Source organism: Nilaparvata lugens, chromosome X, assembly GCF_014356525.2.
Source record: "Nilaparvata lugens isolate BPH chromosome X, ASM1435652v1, whole genome shotgun sequence".
NCBI classification, from domain to species: domain Eukaryota; kingdom Metazoa; phylum Arthropoda; class Insecta; order Hemiptera; family Delphacidae; genus Nilaparvata; species Nilaparvata lugens.
Window position 1 is genome coordinate 100270210 of NC_052518.1, and position 19946 is coordinate 100290155.

Genomic DNA, 19946 nt, shown 5'->3' on the forward strand with positions numbered 1-19946 from the left:
AAAACCATGTTTTTCACGGTTTTCTCGAAAACGGCTCTAACGATTTTCTTCAAATTTATACCATGGATAGCTATTTATAAGCCATATCAACTGACATGAGTCTCATTTCTGGTAAAATTGCAGGAGCTCCATAATATTTTTGAGAAAAATGGCGGATAATTACTAAAAAACCATGTTTTTCACGATTTTCTCAAAAATGATTTATTTCAAATTCATACCCTGTAGTTATTTATCAGCTCTATCAACTGGCATGATGAGTCTTTTTCCTTGGAAACTAATAGGGTCCACCCCATCCTTGAGAAATGGACTTTGTAAACTCCTCGTGCATGAGGTAGGTAGGTAGAGCAGTTTATAAAAAGAACACATAGTCGAGATTTTCATCTGTAGAACAGCTGTTTTGACGACTTTTAAAAAAATCATCAAATTTCACAATTTACACAAAGGAAAATGTACTCTGAAAACAATTATATATACACATTTACAGTAGTCTGATCGTAGTTTCAAATATGTTGCCGCAAATCGTCATTATGTTATTCCTCTAAATTATTATTCTCGTTCAAGAATGAGTTTCACAGTTCAATGAGCAAGGAAAGTTGTGTGAGTGTACCACACCAGATTTTTCTAAAATGTTTTCACGTGGTTCGTTACTCGAAGTTTATTTTGTGAGAGCAATTGCATGAGAGCCATTTGCGAGATCCATAGTTTGGGCAGATCCATTTAGCCAGCCGGCGTTTGAATGAAATCGCTTTGTGAAACAGGTTTTATGATTGTTTCTATACTCGGCAATTGAGATTGGATGTCCTACTTCAGTGAATAGAAACTTCCTTCCACATACATCTGATGGTTTAGAAATTGCCGTCACTCGTCACATTCATGTAGTCTGTCGGCTTGAAAACATCTGCTTATCAAAATGGTCAGTTTTTATAAATTTTCTGAAAAAACCTCGACTTTTTCTCGTGGGTTCAATTTATTAATGAGTGATAGCTAATCGTGTATTGAAACGCGGCTGTTCACATTCACTTTCATTGTATAAAAAGCATTGAAGTTTCTCTTTTGCTGTCCTGTCTTTTCTCTCTAACAAATGTTTTTCTTTATACATTTGAATTGTTGTTGAGTTTTATTAGCAGTATAGAACTGCGAATATAGTTGTTGTACTTAAGTTCTTCTACTGCAGTAAGGAACTTTGCATTTATTGTTGTCAATACGTTGTTTCTAAGTGGATTTTATGTGCATGATGAAGTCTGTAGAGCATAATAAGTGCGCGCTTCCTTAATAAATACATAATATTGAAACTGTGAGTCTAGCAAAAATGTTACTGATTTAAAATATTGAGTGATTTAGCCAATGAGATTTTCAATTCCTTTAAAATAAATTGAACCAGTTCATTTATAATGCCAGTCTGCTTTTCAGATTCGTTCTGATCAATTTAAAAACACAGCTTTAAATTATTTTTTGCATTTCTAATTTATTGACCGAGCGAAGTGAGGTCTAAGATTCAAGTCGACGGTTTGGCATTACTCTTCAATGTTCAAATGTTTATAGGCTATTTTGCGCATTTACGGAGAAACACGGTAATAGATTTTCATGAAATTTGACAGATATGTTCCTTTTTTAATTGCGTGTCGACATACAATGTTTTTGGAAATTTTGCATTTCAAGGATAATATAAAAGGAAAAAGGAGCCTCCTTCATACGCCAATATTGAAGTAAAAATCAGACAAGGAATTATTCATCATATATCAGCTGACACGTGATTACACAGATGTGTGGAGAAGCCAGTCTATTGCTGTATTTCCATAAGGTCTATAGTTTCAATCAGGTACCATGTGGATGAGAATACTGCGTGAGGTCACTGTTCAAAGAACTACTAGTAATTTAGGATCTATTTTATTTTAATCTTTGAAATCTTAGAAAGTTTATTTTTTTGAGTATTGACTGATCTGCTCAATAATTTAGAGGTTAACACTTTTAGACGGTATATACTACTTCAGTTTACACTTAAATTACCGAAATTTCAGTTAATAGTTTGTATCTTTTATTCACCTATCTAAATTACATCTTCACGATATCAAGTTTTGCCAAGACTCTTCAAGGGCTGTAGAATCTATGAGTTGTTATCAAGATCTATTTAAAGTTGGAGAATAAAGTTATTCACAATCAAATTGAAGAACGTTCTACGGTCTCGACTTGTCTCAATTGCAATATTTTGGATAAAAATTGAGTAATTTAGCGAATTGATTCTCTCTAAAAATACAGCAACTAGAAAGAATTGTTGAAACTAGTGTAAAAAAAGAAAAAAAAAATACAGTGCAACTAAGACAGTTCAGTAAAAATTTAACAAACCGATATTTAACTTTGATAATAACCAACTTGCCGTCCACAAGATTCGTTCCATGGACGACAGTTTTTTATCCAATGATGGATAGTTTGAGGGTTTCAGTTCCTCATGTTTTCAGTTTATCAAGTGCCTATTTGTAACAGAAATTCTCAAGAGAATGTACTAAACCCAGATCGAATTCCCCCTAGTAGTTGAACTGACATAGGAAATAGATTTGATGGATTGCTGATGTTTATTATTCATGGCCTGACCTTCAACATCCTGTGCAGTGTATGTGCCGTGTATAATATTAATTAGTAATTTATTGAAGGATGTTCTGCGATGTGACTATCTAAAGTATTAGTTGATATTAATTGTGATATTAATGTAATTAGTTGACCGAGCGAAGTGAGGTCTAAGATTCAAGTCGACGGTTCGGCATTTCTCTTAATGTTTAAGGGCCGGTTTCCGAGCTCGGGATTTAGCTAAGTCCTAGACTTTAAACAGCTGGAGTCAGAAAATTTGCTTTCCAAAACGGGGCAGCTTTTATAACAGTAGTCGTAGTTTTTATTTTCTCATTTCTATAATTGGAAATGTTTTTCCTTGACGAAATTAGACATTCCTAAATAATTCAAAATAGCTGAAACTTTACACTATTTTCTCTTTATCTTATTTTGTGATCAATTTTCTAGTTTTTCGAAATTTAATTCAAACGTGACTATGCCAATGACTGCGACTACGCCCCGTTTTGGAAATCCAATTTTCTGACTCCAGCTGTTTAAAGTCTAGGACTTAGCTAAATCCCGAGCTCGGAAACCGGCCCTTTGTGAGTTTTGAAAGCATTCTGGGATAAATGTAACATGTTTTTGTGTCAAATTGTTAATAATATATTGTTATAGAAAATTTAAAATACTTTTAATATCTTGGAAGGTTTTGATAAAATAATTATAAACTTCGATTTGAATAGTTCAATAAACAACTTTAGTCAGGTCCATGTTATAATGGCAGTGGAGAAAGATAGAAGAACAACGTTGCCGATCCTTGTCTTGTCAATGCCTTCTATAGACAGTTGCTGATACAGCTTTATTGATGTAATATTAACTGTTCATTCTCGTTTAAAATAATCACTTATATTCTATTAAACAATAAATTACATTTTTCAATAATTTTACAATGAATTTACATAATTAAGATGAAATATTTTGTTAATTAATTATTGATTCTACATTGTTGAAAGACGATCTGGTAACAGAGCAAAGCGAGAAAGAGATAGCGCTATTCGCTTTGTGGAATGATAGACAAGTATAGCAATACTATTGCTAATCAAACACTGCCATTATATCGTGGACCTCACAATAATTATTTCTCAAAGGCGGTGTTCCCATAAAATGTTTTCGGGAAAATTTGGATCTTCATGAAGGACTGAAAAATTCAGTGTAAAGAATTTCGGTAATAATGTTTTTAGTTGAGCATGCAAACACCAAATGACTGATTAATTGCTGACAGGTCATTTGTTATGATAAAACTAATTAAGATTAGGAGCATTTTTGTTCTTTTCATTTAGGAAAGAACTGTTTTTCTCATTTAGAAAAATGATTCGGTTTGGGGTTAGCGGTTTTATTACTTCAAACAATTCGGCATTCAAAGAGATGAGCAAGAGACTGTTTAGAGATTGAGACTGTGAGATTGAGATGTGAGAGACTGTGTAAATAATTACAGTTCACCCGTACTACTGTTTTGATGCAATGCTGTTGATATTTTCAGATAAGTAGGTTTTGAATTAAGTGGTATTTCCTGTCATTTCATTACTGTACTGTCTAGTTGGTGAATAGACGAGTGCCGAGTTCAATAAAAATAAACAGAAATGCTACTGACGGGAACTTGTTTGTTGTATGTTGCGATCTTAATGTATTAGAATGGAGAATAGTAGCACATAACAGAAAACACTCTACAATTTTATAATACTAATTTAAACAGAATGGATTATTATTATTATTAGCGTATGGCTTTGAATGGTGGGGAGACCCAAAGGTAGTTCGACCTCGCCGTATATAGTCCAAAGTTCCCTAATGGGAAACCGGACACTAAGGTTATAGTGAACACAATACTTTAAATTTACACTTTTCACTTCGGAATAAAGTTCATTTTGATGTTCAAAAGTCCAAACATATACAAAACCGAAACAAAACAGAATGGAAATTAGGATACATTTATCAATTTGTACTATGATAGATACAGAGATTCCTTTTGCTACTTATCTTTTCAATCCTTGCTGAATGCTTGTTGCTGGCACACAAACTTAGTTTAGCTGGCAACGCCTATATTAATTATCTTTATTATTTAGTGAAAGCTTTTGTAATTTCGATTGTAAATTTTTCTATGTATGAAGCTGAATTTTGTTTTCATGTCTGTTTATTGATGTGACAGTAATTTTATTGATTTTTTTGTTGGTTATTGTAATTTGAATTGGATGTGTCGTTATGTCATAGCTTCACGAAAATTGATCAATCATTCCGTCAATTAAATTAAATTTATTTAAAATTTATAGAAATATAATATTCAATCTAGATTACTTCTTATATTTTGAATTTGCAAGTACAATAATTTTGGTTTCATTGTAGTTAACACCCATCTATAGTGAGGTCCTCGTTATAATGGCAGTGTTTGATTAGCAATGGTATTGCTATCCTTGTCTATCATTCAACAAAGCGGATAGCGCTATCTCTTTCTTGCTTTGCTCTGTTGCCAGATCGTCTTTCAACAATGTAGAATTAATAATTAATTAACAAAATATTTCATCTTAATTATGTAAATTCATTATAAAATTATTGAAAAATATAATATTTATTGCTTAATAGAATATAATTGATTATTTTAAACGAGAATGAACAGTTAATATTACATCAATAAAGCTGTATCAGCTACTGTCTATAGAAGGCATTGACAAGCCAGATGATCGGCAACGTTGTTCTCGTATCTTTCTCCACTGCTGTTATAACGTGGACCTCACTATAGAGTACTAAAGGTTAACAGCGCATGCGCATTTTGATGCAATTTTCTTGAGGGAGAAAGTAGTGTCAATGATTTTCTCCTCGTTAGTCATAATTCAAATGCTAATACTATAGTGAGGTCCACGTTATAATGGCAGTGGAGAAAGATAGGGGTAAAGCGTTGTCAATTCTCTGCCTTGCCGCTGCATTATATAGAGGATAGCTGATATCAGTATATCTGTTGAAGTATTAACTTATTCTTGTTTAAAATAGTAAATTATATTTTATTCGCCCAAAAATTTATTTTACAATGTTTGAATAATTAATTTTTACAATTGAGATTAAATATTTTGCTAATCAATTTTATCTCTACATTGTTAAAAACGATCTGGGAACGTTGCAGAGCTAGAAAAGGATAGCGCTATCTGCTTTGTCGAATTATAGACAAGGATAGCAACACCAATCTTAATCAAATACTGCCATTATAGCGTGCACCTCACTAGGGGGGGACTCTATATCAAATAGGTCGTTCAATTGAGACTACTAAGCGTCAGAAAACATTGTTTAAACTGAGTACTAGTATAGCATGTACTTCTGGCACGATTTTTGCCGATCCATTAAATTAATGAACGAATGAAAAGAATCAGTAACCACCTTCAGGCCTTCCGCATTTGCTGCAACCTTTTTAAAACTAAATTCGTTAACGATTTCTATGAAATCAAATGTTGATCTCAACGAAACGGTTTTCAGTTTAAATTGTGTTTTATTGATCACTTGCAAAGTGATGGAGGAAGAAACATTATGAAGTTGAAACATTGGGCCATATGAATAAAGTTGAGCATTTACTTATACTTCTAAAATATTGAGCATATGCTCCATTCTCTATGAATAAACGTCAGCAAAACCTGCTCATGCTCATCAAAAAAATAGTTTGAGCATTTTCTCTAAAGTAAAAGCTTATACTCAGAATTGTATGAATAAACTGGAGCATTTGCTCAAATTTTGAAGCAAATGCTTCAAAAAAGGTGAGTCTAGTCTGGAACAGCTTTTCACCTTTAGCTCATAGTAAAATGGCTCAACTAATCTGTGTGAGTAAGAGGAAACTATACCAGATACGATCATAACCAATAGTTGAGAGTTATAAAACTCTTTTTAGATTCAACCATGATATATATCACCATTATTCCTACAAAAGAATAAATACAAAAAATACCAATCCCATATAAAGATAGTCATCACAGGATAGGAAATAGGCATTTAAGGAGATGAGAGTGTAGACGATTATAAAAAGGCTATTGAGATTATAAGATTATGCTGAAGATTATTATAGAGGTGACATTTTTCATGATATTATTTCAAAATTCAGAACTCAACTAACCTAAAACTCAATTCATAGATAGAGAACAGAGTACCCGACCAAACACAAGCGGTGTCTATACTTGCATATTTAGCGCTTACGTGAGTAGCATATTTTATCCTTTCACTACCAAAACAAAGTAAGGCCACAAAGGTGAAACAGCTGATGAAAAATCGTTAAAATACGTGAACATTCTGTCCATAATTTAGGAGAATAAGGTAAGAAAATAAAGTAAAGCTTATTCATATAAAAATGAGCAAATGCTTATGTTTCTACCTAATGCTCATGAGCAAAACCTTATGCTCCATGCTCATGCTCATGAGCATATACTCAGTGTTTATTCATATGACCCAGTATTTCAAGTAATTAGTTTTTTCTGCATTTTGGTGTAAGGAAACATCTCATGAAATGTGTCGGTCTATTTCAGAAACACTTTGTATAGTTATGATGAAGGAGTCACTAGGTCTAAATGGATCTGTAAACTGATTTTATAACATTTATTAAAATTTTTATTTTCACTTGTAACTACTGGGTAAATATCTATTTTTTTAGAAAAGAATATTATGAAATTATTAACCTAGTTGAAATTTATTTTTCAGAGCTCTCAGAATAGACTGCTTATCAAGAATGGCAAAATAGTGAACGCAAATGGAATCACAGACAATGATGTATTCATTGAAGATGGAATTATCAAGTAAGTGGGTTTTATTGAATCTAGTTCGAGTGGTCTTGATAGTACCGTAAGTTCTTATCACTACACTCAATAATTCTTTTCGCAAGATAATTATTTATGTGATTTGATTTTCAATTGCGAATTGATTTTTCTAAAATTTCCGTACCAACTATATAGTTTTTTAAATCTAGTTCATGCTCTCATATATTGTTATCGGAGCTTGAATGAATCAGTCAAACCATTTTAGTAATTACTGAACAGGAGTAATGATAGCTGAACAGATAGCTGGCCCAACAAAATTTTAAATTCAAACCATAAATAGGCTAATTATAAATACAGCTTTGGATAAGAGGATAAGGACAGCTTTTTGCCTGCCATTCATTGGAACCTTCAAACTCATTCAGCTGATTTACGTTGTTTTTTTGACTTCTAACTGTGGAAACAATGGGTTGATTGAATAAAAGCTAGCAATTGCTAATTCTAAATCTAATTCTAGCTCTAGCTTTTGCCCAAATTCAGTTGAAAAATCAAGTGTTAGTTTTATAGGCATTAGTTAAAATTCTTAAGCAAATGCTAGGTCTGTCAGCTGATGAGATTATACAGCTGACTCAAATCTTAGTATTAATTATTACAATTGCCAATATTATTCCCTTATTAATACAATACCTGGTATTAATACAATTGCTATTCTGAGGTCCACGTTATAATGGCAGTGGAGAAAGATAGGATAAAAGTTGCGGATTCTCTGCTTTTCCACTGTCTTCTATAGAGGATTGCTGATACCGGTATATCTGATGCAATATTAGCTGTTTATTCTTGTTAAAAATAATAAATTATATTTTATCCGTCAAGAAAAAATATTTTTCAAGGATTAAATAGTCTAATAAATTATCATAATTGAGATTGAATAAATTATATTTCTACATTGTTAAAAAACGAACTGGCAACGTTGAGGAGCTAGAGAAGGGTACCCCTATCTGCTTTGTCGAATGATATACAAGGTGTGATGTACCCAAAGCAGTAGGTCTACGTGACAAAGGATAGCAACACCAATGTTAATTAATACTGTCTCTGAAATTATATTTCTACATTGTTAAAAATTATCTGGCAACGTTGCGGAGCTAGAAAAGGATAGCACTATCTGCTTTGTCGAATGAAAGACAAGGATAGCAACACCAATGTTAAACAAATACTATCATTATAACGTGGACTTCACTATAGCAATTGCTAGGTTTATTCAATCCACCCAATTAAAGGTACAGTTGACACTCTTTCCTGCCTCTATATATCCCCAATCATAACAGGCAGGGGGTTATTCTAAAATAATCTATTATTGTTAGACAGTAAGTTCATGTGCTTGATTGTTAATTTTGTGTGGAACTTTCTCTTAAAAAACTTCTCTTTTATAGGCAACTTGGTCGCAACTTGATTATTCCTGGAGGTACCCGCGTCATCGATGCTCGTGGAAACTTTGTCATTCCAGGTATGCATAATAATCATATTTTAATAATGTATATAATTGCTACTTTAGTGTTAAAATTACCTAAAGTATTTATAGTCCATTTCTCGACATCCATATCCTATATCAGATGTGTGCCCTAGCTTCTAGAGCGTTATTCCTTTAAAACATAAATCTTAAGGCCATTACACATCGTAGCTTGAAATACATCTTTGAAAGACGTATCCGTCGTATCTCCCTAATAATTCTAACTGTTTATGGTGTTCTTCAGTCATCCTACTGATCTCTAGCGTTTTAATTGAAAATTGCCACCTTCCAGCAGCTGTTCCACACATTTGCTGTGAACCATTAAGGAAATATATTTTAGAAAATTAATTTTTCCCCAGTATGCTACATTATTTGTAGAAAAGTTATTTCTACGGTTTGGGGAGTCCGATCTCACCAGGCATCAAACCTGCATAAGTGTAGAAATCAATCTGAAAAAACATACCAATTATTAATACATACTATATTGTTAATATAAATAGATATCTATTCAAATATTCACATAAAGGATGAAGGAGTAAATCAACTTCATTGACAAACGGACTTTTTCTGCAATGTATTGAATTGATTTCTAGTAGTTCCAAGAATAAATTTTCAAAAGCTGATTTGTCAAGACGTTTGAAAGTTATCGTTGCACATACAATTGTAACCTGCCCCAGATGGGGGTAGAAGATCCCTAACTATTTTGAAGGAGTCATGGGAACTTGAGTAACAACGACTATCGGCTACGTAATTCATTTCTAATTTATTAAGTAATCCATTTTGAAGCAAACAAAATACACGTCCATTTAAACAAAAGTTTAATTATAAAGAAACTATACGACCAATAAGATTTTGCTAACTATAAATTTTACTACAACAAGATCATCTCTAATTAGGGTCTCGGTCGGGTGGAAATGTTTTATAATGAGCTAGAAATTTTGGCACTCACCCACAGTTATCACTCCCACTGGTAATCCCAAAACACTCACGTATCTCATGATGCCGGAAAACTAACTTAACTTTTTGCAATATGATTTTTATCCGCTCGGTATCTCGGTTGTTCAACGACTGAAAGTTTTCCGTCCGGGAAACTTGCCCCTCTCCACGTGAGTGTGCCGGAAGGCCTAATTGCTGCTAGTGGAGGAGTCGGTTGTCACTTGATTGGGCAAGCGGGTACTTGCCAGGTGTGCAGTATTCCTCTGAAAATATCTACAGGCTACCAAACACACGCCGTGTCCTTGCCTCGTGGAGCCACCTCATCCGTGATAACTAGCAAATATCCCTGAATTTGCTGGTTCTCAGAGTCGTGCAGACATAAGTTAGCACAATCTTTTTATTGTTGCTGCAAAAATACTACTTACTCACTAAATTATATATTTTCTCACTAACGTCCAACTACGGAAATTATTATTCCAATATCAGAGTCTTTTCTCCTGAAAAATCTTAAATCTAAAACACACAAAATAATCAATCAATAAAATAAGTACTTGAATCCTACCCATGTCACACAATGATATAACGCAGAGTGAAAACTATGAATTCGTTGAATGCAGTTCACGATCTGCTCATGCTCAGTTTGTTTTGAATGCGACAGGTTTTTTCAAATTCATTTGTTCTTTAGTACAAATTCATTACATAATATTAACAAAAATAAAATTATTACCAGTACAAAAGATCTTGAAGCTCACAAGACTAATGTCTGATCGTGAGCTTATCCTAAGAAGATGAAAATACTGAAGTACAAAAGTTGAATCAAAGCAAATTTAATTGAATCATGTTCCTTAGCTATTCTGATCACTGAACCCGTATCTTGTTCCTTACAATTTACATAATATTATGTTCTCAATTTTTCTTTTAACTGTCAATTTTAGGAGGAATTGATCCACACACACATCTCGAGCTGAAACTGATGGGAGCCACCTCAGTGGACGATTTCTACCAAGGAACCAAAGCTGCTATTGCTGGAGGGACAACCATGATCAGTTAGTCATTTATTTACATTTTATAATATTCTAAACAAATTGAGATAGTATTACAACTTGATTGTATTAGCTAGGCTATCAAATTATCAAATACCAATGAAATATTCAACAGCATTAAAATTGAATTGGTGGTCTCTTCAAACTATTTTATGATCTTACTATAAAATAAGTTGCTGGAGGGACAACCATGATCAGTTAGTCATTTATTTACATTTTATAATATTCTACACAAATTGAGATAGTACTACAACTTGATTGTATAAGTTAGACTATCAAATTATCAAATACCAATGAAATATTCAACAGCATTAAAATTGAACTGGTGGTCTCTTCATAACTATTTTATGATATCTCTATAAAACTAAGTTGCTGGAGGGACAACCATGATCAGTTAATCATTTTTCCTATTTATTTAAATTTTATAATATTTACTTAAATTGAGATAGTATTACAACTTTGATTGTATAAGTTAGGCTATCAAATAATCAAACGCTAATGAATGTATTGAACAACATTCAAGTTGACCTGCTGGGGTCTATTTAATGTCAAAATACAAACTAATAATATTAGTATTCAGCTGGTTATTAGAATAGGAAATCACTAAAATAATAGCTTGTATTATCTCATGCAACAGTTATTCTTCACAAATTGAGATTGTATTACAACTTGATTGTATAAGTTAGGCTATCAAATAATCAAACATTAATGAATATATTGAACAAAATTTGAGTTTATCTGCTGCGGCCTGTATTTCATGTTGAAATACAAACTAATAATATTAATATTCAGCTGGTTATTAGAATAGGAAATCACTAAAATAAAAGCTTGTATTATCTCATGCAACAGGGCCCTGATCTCTTTAAACTGTTCTAGGATCTTTATAATATAAAAATAAGAATTTTGAGATGAGAAACTTGAGTTGTGCTTATGTTAGAATAGGAATTCAATAAAATAATAGCTTGTATTATCTCATGCAACAGAGTCCTGGTCTCTTTAAAACCTATTCTAAGATCTTTCTATAAAAATAAGAATTTTGAGATGAGAAACCTAAGTTGTGCTTATTTCAGTAGCGAATGAAGCTATTTTCGTATGATTGACTGAGTTGCATGTTTGATTCTTTGGGAGTCATCGAATTCAAATACTTAGTACTAATGTAGGAATCGAAGTGAATGAATAAATTATTGAGTTTGAAACTGTATACCGTACTGCTTGCTTTAGAAGTCCACAAACTTCATTGATGGTTCCAGATTCGAGATTTCAATTGATCGTTATTCTCTTGTCATAATGTTTCGCATCAATCTATTTTGATATTACAGTAGTAATATCATTATTAATTAATTATTGAATCTATTCGTTCTATCACTGACTGATTTCCACTGAGTAACTGGAAATAGTTTCTCAATGGATAAGCGATAGTTACAATAGCTAATGATCTGGATTGGTACTATAAGGCTCAACTCACACTTATCCGACTCAGGTCGAGAAGAGACTCAACTCTAGTCGAGAGCATGTGTTTTCAAATGGGTGACATGGCGGAGACTAGAATCGACTGGTCTGAGTGTCACCATTTGAAAACACATGCTCTCGACTAAAGTCGAGTCTCTTCTCGACCTGAGTCGCCTGAGTGTGAGTTGAGCCTTAATGATAGTTACAATAGTTACCAATCTGGCTTGGTACGATAAACTATAGTAAGAGTAGTTATTAGTTATTAGTTTGAATTGATTTAAACGACTGGAACTTGTCAATGGAAGGCAAAAATCTCTACCTTTACTAGCTGGAAGTCGAACTGCTGAGAATCTTATGACCTATGGATTTTATACTTTTCATAAAAAATATTTCAATTGAATCATTCACTTTTTTAAATAAAATTAAGGATTTTTATGGTGATTCTTTATAGAATACATGAAATTTATTCTGCCATCTATCCAGTCTAAACTACTATAATTTATTTATCTGACTTATATTAGGAACTTGACATTTATGAATGGTTTGTTTTCAGTGGACTTTGTTATTCCCGACAAGGGCGAATCACTGCTAGAAACCTACCAAGTTTGGCGTCAAAAAGCCGATGAGAAAGTATGCTGTGACTATGGACTTCATGTAGCTGTTACATGGTGGTCAGATGAGGTAATTATTGCCATTGAAATTAATGAAGTTGTGTATAACAATCCTATCAAATCTTGTAAATTTGTTTAATTCTTTTTTATGTACATATTTTTCTATTATCACTCCTATTTCAAATTGTTGGAAGTTTTATTATTAAACGAAAATCCAAATTAAATGCTGTAAATCACCCCGAAGACTTCTGCTATTGCAAATATTGACAACAGGATTAATTGCTAGATGGAAATTCGATGAGAGCTACTACCCAAAATTTATTTGCCAGATGGAAATATTGAGATTACCGGGCTGGCAAATAATTTTTGGATAGTAGCTCTCATTAAATTTCCATCTAGCTGTTGTCAACCCTATTGTCAATATTTGCAGTAGCAGTAGTCTTCGGAGTGTTTTACAACATTTAATTTAGATTTTCGTTTGATGATAATAATTATTTATTAATTAGCATTTGAATAAATGCAATTCCTCATTCATTTCCATCTGTTGTTGGAATTTAATAATATCCCGGATTATTACAATCTAATCTTTCATCAATTAAACATTTTCTGTGGAAGTTTTCTCTTGGACTTACCAAGAAAAATAACATATTGAGGTGGATTTACAGACGCAGTCAGAGTCACAGATCACCAGCGTATCCTGTCACATCTTGTCACATCAGCGCATTCCAAACTTCTATCATGTCTCAATACTTTTATTTATTTGATATACATAAATAAAGAGTCACATATACCGGGTAATTCAAAAAGGACTTTACAACTTTGAAAATTCATATAAATCTTATTAAACAAGTTACAGAGCTGGTTTTGGTGTTGTTTTAACGGAAAACACTTCAAGTTTTGACTCCCGCAGTCCGCTAGTGCCTGGTCGTGCCGCACAAGCGCTAGCGGCAGTTACGTCAAAGACGGCTGCCTTCACTGGACCCGAGCGTGCTAGCTGTGTGTTTTGGTTTGAAAAACGACATAGTGCACCTTGATATTTTGCAAAAAATTTTGCTACCACAGATCGATGAGGATGACCGAGAACGAAATGTTTTCTCTATGCAAGATGGCGCACGACCACACTATCTGACTGACGTCCGGGATTTTCTTAATGACTGCTTTCCAAATCAGTGGAATGGCCGTAATACCTCATAGCATGATCCCTTCGTTCCCCAGACCTAACACCGCTGGATTTTTTCTTGTGGGGTTTCATAAAATATATGTTCTAAGTACCTCCTTTGCCAGTCACTCTACCTGAACTTAGAGCAAGGATTTGCGCTGCTGTTGAGCAAGTTACACCTGAAATGCTAGTGCGAGTTTGGGAAGAAATCGACTATCGATGTCTGCAGGATAACCAACGGAAGTCACATAGAACATCTTCAGCTTAAGGTAAAAAAACTTGAAGTGTTTTCCTTTGAAACAACACCAAAACCAGCTCTGTACATTGTTTAATAATATTTATATGCATTTCAAAGTTGTAAAGTCCTTTTTGAATCCCTTCTTGTATAATATTATGATCCCATGAAGTGCCTTCCATTACAGAACCCTTTGTCAGTGTGTCGGATAAAAACTAGAAGAGACTTGGAGTGGAGTTGAGTGCAATAAAAATTCGAACTCCGAGTAAATAGACCATTTAGATTATATTGGTGCCACCAAAAATTATTCAGTCAATGGTTATTGAGATATTCCATTAAATGTACTGAATTGTGCAAATTTTCTGAAATATCTCAATAACCTTTGAAGATATTGTCTTAGGACCGGTTGTATCGGACTCCAAATATATTTTATATTTGAGAGCATGTCAGTTTAGAACATGTTGGTGCCACTCAAAAATTATTCAGCCAATGTTTTTATTGAGATGGTTAAAGTTCAGATTTTACTCAAAAAGCTTCCCTTGGATGACAGATGGAAGAAAAGGGAAGCTCCTCTGTTTCTGTTAGCATCTGTTAACAAATCCAAAGTCCGCATTATGAATGCTTCTTTGAATTTGGTTTTATGTAAACTACAAATTATATTAATACGATTCTGTGTTGTTGTGAAGGTGATGTTGTTTTCCTTTAATGAGTAGGATATGTTTCTAAGGTCTATATTTTTGCAGACCACTAGGAAAGAGATGGAAATACTGTGCAAAGAACATGGCATCAACTCATTCAAAATGTTCATGGCATACAAGGGTGCCCTGATGGTTACTGATCCTGAACTCTATAATATTTTCGAAGTGTGCAAGGACGTTGGAGCTCTTGCCATGGTTCATGCTGAGAATGGTGACATTATTGTTGAGGTAAGTCTCTGAGATGCTTTGTTGTTGTATTTTCTTGTGAAATTGACCAAACTTTATGGTTATTATTGAGAATATTCAGTTCTAGAACTACAGTGTGTACCAAAAAGAATGACTATATTTATTAGGAAGAAGGGCTTAACACTAACAAATTGCATACTAAAATACTCTCAAAATATTGGAGTTTACGAAAATGCATCGTTCAATATGTCCTCCATTGGCTGCACGGACGACATCTAGTCTGCAGCTTAATTCATACAAAACTGAGCGTAAGGTGTGTTCTGTCACTGAGGCTACAGCCGCTGATATTCGGGTTTTCAGTTCATTAATGTCACGAGGTAAGGGAGGAATGTAAACATGTTGTTTAACATATCGCATGGTGTTATGTGAGGGGACCTAGGAGGCCAAAAGTGTAAAGCTTGGTCTCGCGGTCCTGTACGCCCTATCCAACGTTGAGGCAAGTTCTCATTGAGGAAACTACGAATATTGTTGTATCAGTGCGGTGCTACAACATTATATACTGAATTCCAATATTTTGTGAGTATTTTAGTATGCAATTTGTTAGTGTTCAGCCCTTCTTCCTAATAAATATAGCTATTTAAAATCGGGCCATTCTTTTTCGTACACACTGTATATTGAAAGTTTCTTACAACAAATAGGAGTCTGCAGCCATGTAAATATTTTGTATTGATATATTTTTATTTAATTGCAATCCAAGCAAAAACGTTACCTTCTTGATGTTTATTTTTCATCTTACAAGTGAAATATCATAGAAACGAAGAGAAAGATACTATTATTTTTGAAACATATTGTATTTAATCTTGCAGTTTAAAGAGCCTTGTGCGAATCGCATTACGGGGACGGAAGTGGAAGATTTTTAAACCCTTGGTTAAAAGGGTTAAAGCCTTACTTTACTTTTTCACTTGCAAGTTATGTGATTCTTACCCTGCTGATAAATATAGTAGAATCGTCATTTATATTTCCGATATTTTACTCCCTACTGTATTTGATATTGTACTTCTGGGCCAAATACAGTAAAAGTATTGTAATATTGAATTGAACCAAGTGATATAAATTTAATCCGGGTCAACAAAATTCTAATAAAAAATTTATCCTTGTTGACGAGGCAATCCAGTAACTTATAAGAATTCTATATTTTCTCGACAATTATTGTCCAACCTACTTGTAATAACTGGCATTAAAGTTCTATCAAACAAAATTATACAGATCATGGAAGATCATTACAAGTGATGAGATTATTATAAAATGTTCCTAGTTATAAAATAAATATAATCATGTGAATGTGGTCATCTGATATTATCACACTGAATTCATACTGAATTCATCTATTTTCGTAATGGCAGAGATCCTTTCAGATCTCCTGCTTCGCCGTATGTACTTCCTATATATACACTTGAGTTACTTGTAATATAAATATAAATAAAATAAAAATCTCAGTACCCTTTTTTTGAAATATTTTATCACTACATGTTTATTTATAATTTATTTGTTTAACACTACATGTTTAATCATATTATTTTATTTCATATCACTTGAAAATGGCATAAATGTCCGAAACATGTAGTGATAAAATATTTCAAAAAAAGGGTACTGAGATTTTTATTTTCTTTATATTTATACACTTGAGTTTATAGGTTATAGTTTAAAGTTTGGATTGAAGTTTTATCCCCAAAAATTTTCACTTCCACTTTTACTCTATACTGATTACTCTCTTACACTTACCAGTTCTACTGATTTTTCATTTTATGAAGTCTAAAATTGATAATGATTCATCACAGACTTTATATATGAAAAAAAATCAGCTGTACAGTTGAAAATTTACAAAAAGAATTCATTTTTTAAAATAGTTATATAATGTTGTATCAAAAACAGAATTGATAGATTGTAACATTATTGTAATCGACTTCTAGTGTCTAACTTCGATTTCACTTTTCTACATTATTAAACATAATTTTTTTCCAAGAAAATTATTGATCTCTGATATGGTTATTGATCATTCTTTTGTATTTACCGACTCGCCTTCAATTCTATCTGGTGTCTCTATGGTAATGGCGGAGTTGTACAAAAATTTAAGTTAATGTAGATCAGTCCATTCAAAGTAGTCGTAGCACAATTATAAATTATATAGATTAACTCATAATTTTCAACTTGCATAGTCTCATTTTCAGTCTGTAATTTTCTTTACTCGAACACTTCCATTTAGAATATTCTCACTCCTTTTGTCCTATAACTAAATGACCATATTACAGAATACAAAGCGATTACTAGCTAATGGCGTCACTGGACCAGAAGGACATGAACTTTCAAGACCAGAAGAAATCGAGGCTGAAGCAGTGAATAGAGCATCTGTCATCGCTAATCAGGTAATAATATGGAACGCATTTGAATGTAAAAGACTCCAAACATTTCATAAATTCTGATCCAACCCATAGGAGTGTGATCCAACACAGAAAAAGATCCAACACTGGGAAAAGGTCAAATCATTGGATAAATTCAAACCGGAATGTTCAGCCTAAATTTGAATTGGTTGTTAAAACATTTATAAAAGGACTTTGGACTGTCTGTATGTTTTCTACTTCCTTCTTATTTGTTTGTGAAAATTCAATAAATATGAAGGAGTTCCAGCTTTTTAAAATGGTACATATTAGGTCAATTTAATTATTTTTTATGTTCATTATTTCCAATATTTTGGACAGTGTCATCACCTAAATTTGGGAGAAGAATAGCACCTTATCTGTCAATACTATTTACATCAGTGTCAGTTGTAAATTGAATTAAGAATTGATTGATGATATCTCCAGCTTTTCAAAATGGTACATATTAGGTCGATTAAATAAAAGCTAGTGATTGCTAATTCTGAGGAATTTTCAAGCAAATGCTGGGATTCGAATCAGCTGTATACTGTTATCTGTATAGCTAGAACTAATTATTGTTGCTAGCATAGAAAAATTATAGCATAAGTTATTGTTCATGTTCTAAATGTCAAGCCGAATTTTGTCAACTCAAACCGATTACTGTCGACTACTATCTGTTTTTACTGTCTTAGCCGGTTGAGAGTGTAAAACGGCACAGTATGAGGGACTATCAGCGTCACATAGCTTCACGGAAAAGAACTATTTGGACTCTCGGCTGGATTTAACAGTGAAATTTGGAAGATATACAATTTTATCTATGCTTCTCTAGCTTCTATACTGTACAAAGTGATTATAAAAGGACTTTGAAATCACATAACTTTAACTTTAACTTTGAAATCACATAAATATTTATTGAAATTACTTACAAAATTGAGAAAGGTGTCATTTTTTTACAAAACACTTAGGGCCGGTTTCCGAGCTCGGGATTTGGCTAAGTCCTAGACTTCAAACAGCTGGAGTCAGAAAATTAGCTTTCCAGTAAAAATAAGTAGAATAATACATAGGTTTCGATTATCGGTCAGAGGTAATTCATCTAGAACATCGAGTTTTTAAAAATTATATTAGCAGTATGTGCTTGATCAAAGTTGAAGTTGGATAGTCGTTTGTTTTCTACAAATTCTTTATGAGTTGAATAAGTTCGATCACATTAGAGCATTCACTATTTTGAACTACGCTATCAGCTGTGCCTTCTAAGTTGTGAAGTGCAGCGGTATACAAAAGCCAGTGGTTCTGGTCACGTTGAGTTTTTTCGATAGTATCATTACAGTAAAGTCCGAAAAGTTATTCAATGGATCTGAGAAATTTGGAAATTTTATTGGGTGTCCCATCGAACTTGGGGATAAAGTCCAACACGTGTTTTTTGGGATAGTTGCCATAGTGGAAGAGTCTAATTTGGAGGGCTTGATGAGTGAATTTGAAGCAGAAGAAAGTGAAGCTGAGGTAGAAGAACTCATTCGTTACTTACAGTAGCAGTAATGGTAAGAACTGGATTTACTTCCGGTTGTTGGATGAAAGCGTTCCGGAAGGAGTCTGCCAGTGTGGTTGCCAGGATGAAAGAAGTCCGGTGGAGTGGTTATCCTGTGTAGAAGTTCCGTTGAAGTTGAAGGTTCACCTCACTTAGTCTTCCGATAGTTTTCATTTCAAAGTCGAAATAAACGATCGCGACACGAATCGGACTACTAATATTGTCAAACGAACAACATTGGAAAACTGCGCGAGGGTGGTTCGGGCGCCAGTTAAGGAACTGGAATAACCAACCGGCTTTTTAAAAAGAATTATTTATTTTTTATATACCAATACAGTAATACTTGATTATAAGCGATGTACGCTCTACTAGCTCTGGCAACAGACTGACTCCAAAAAGCAACTAAACTAATGGCTAGTAAATAACAATGCATAGCTGCATCAGCATTATAAAGGGGGTTACCAAATGTAACTCTAGACTTCAAACAGCTGGAGTCAGAAAATTAGCTTTCCAAAACGGGGCGTAGTCGCAGTTTTTATAACAGTGATCGCAGTTTTTATTTTCTCATTTCCATAATTGGAAACGTTTTTCCTTGACGAAATTAAACATTTCTAAATAATTCATAATAGCTGAAACTTTACACTATTTTCTCTTTATTTTATTTCGTGTTTAATTTTCTAGTTTATTGAAATTTAATTCAAACGTGACCTATGACAATGACTGCGACTACGCCCCGTTTTGGAAAGCCAATTTTCTGACTCCAGCTGTTTAAAGTCTAGAACTTAGCTAATTCCCGAGCTCGGAAACCGGCCCTTAAAGGTGTGGGTGTTATTTTGGTTCGATGTGACAGCCGGTGTAATGCGACAT

At 33.3% G+C, this 19946-nt stretch overlaps 1 protein-coding gene across 2 annotated transcripts in view; it reads left to right on the forward strand.

Annotated features, from left to right (window-relative positions):
• Nucleotides 1-7216: 7216 nt before the first annotated feature.
• Nucleotides 7217-19946, forward strand: part of LOC111058585 (dihydropyrimidinase) — a 50274-nt gene continuing 37544 nt past the window's right edge. The window contains exons 1-6 of one of the 2 annotated variants that reach the window (XM_039442829.1): nucleotides 7217-7358; nucleotides 8747-8820; nucleotides 10695-10805; nucleotides 12805-12932; nucleotides 15000-15182; nucleotides 17450-17563. In XM_039442829.1, coding sequence (XP_039298763.1) covers nucleotides 10733-10805; nucleotides 12805-12932; nucleotides 15000-15182; nucleotides 17450-17563 — 498 coding nt within the window. In that variant the 5' untranslated portion in view covers nucleotides 7217-7358; nucleotides 8747-8820; nucleotides 10695-10732. Of the gene's footprint in view, nucleotides 7359-8746; nucleotides 8821-10694; nucleotides 10806-11177; nucleotides 11196-12804; nucleotides 12933-14999; nucleotides 15183-17449; nucleotides 17564-19946 lie in introns of those variants that run through there. The other variant, XM_039442830.1, reaches the window with a different exon arrangement.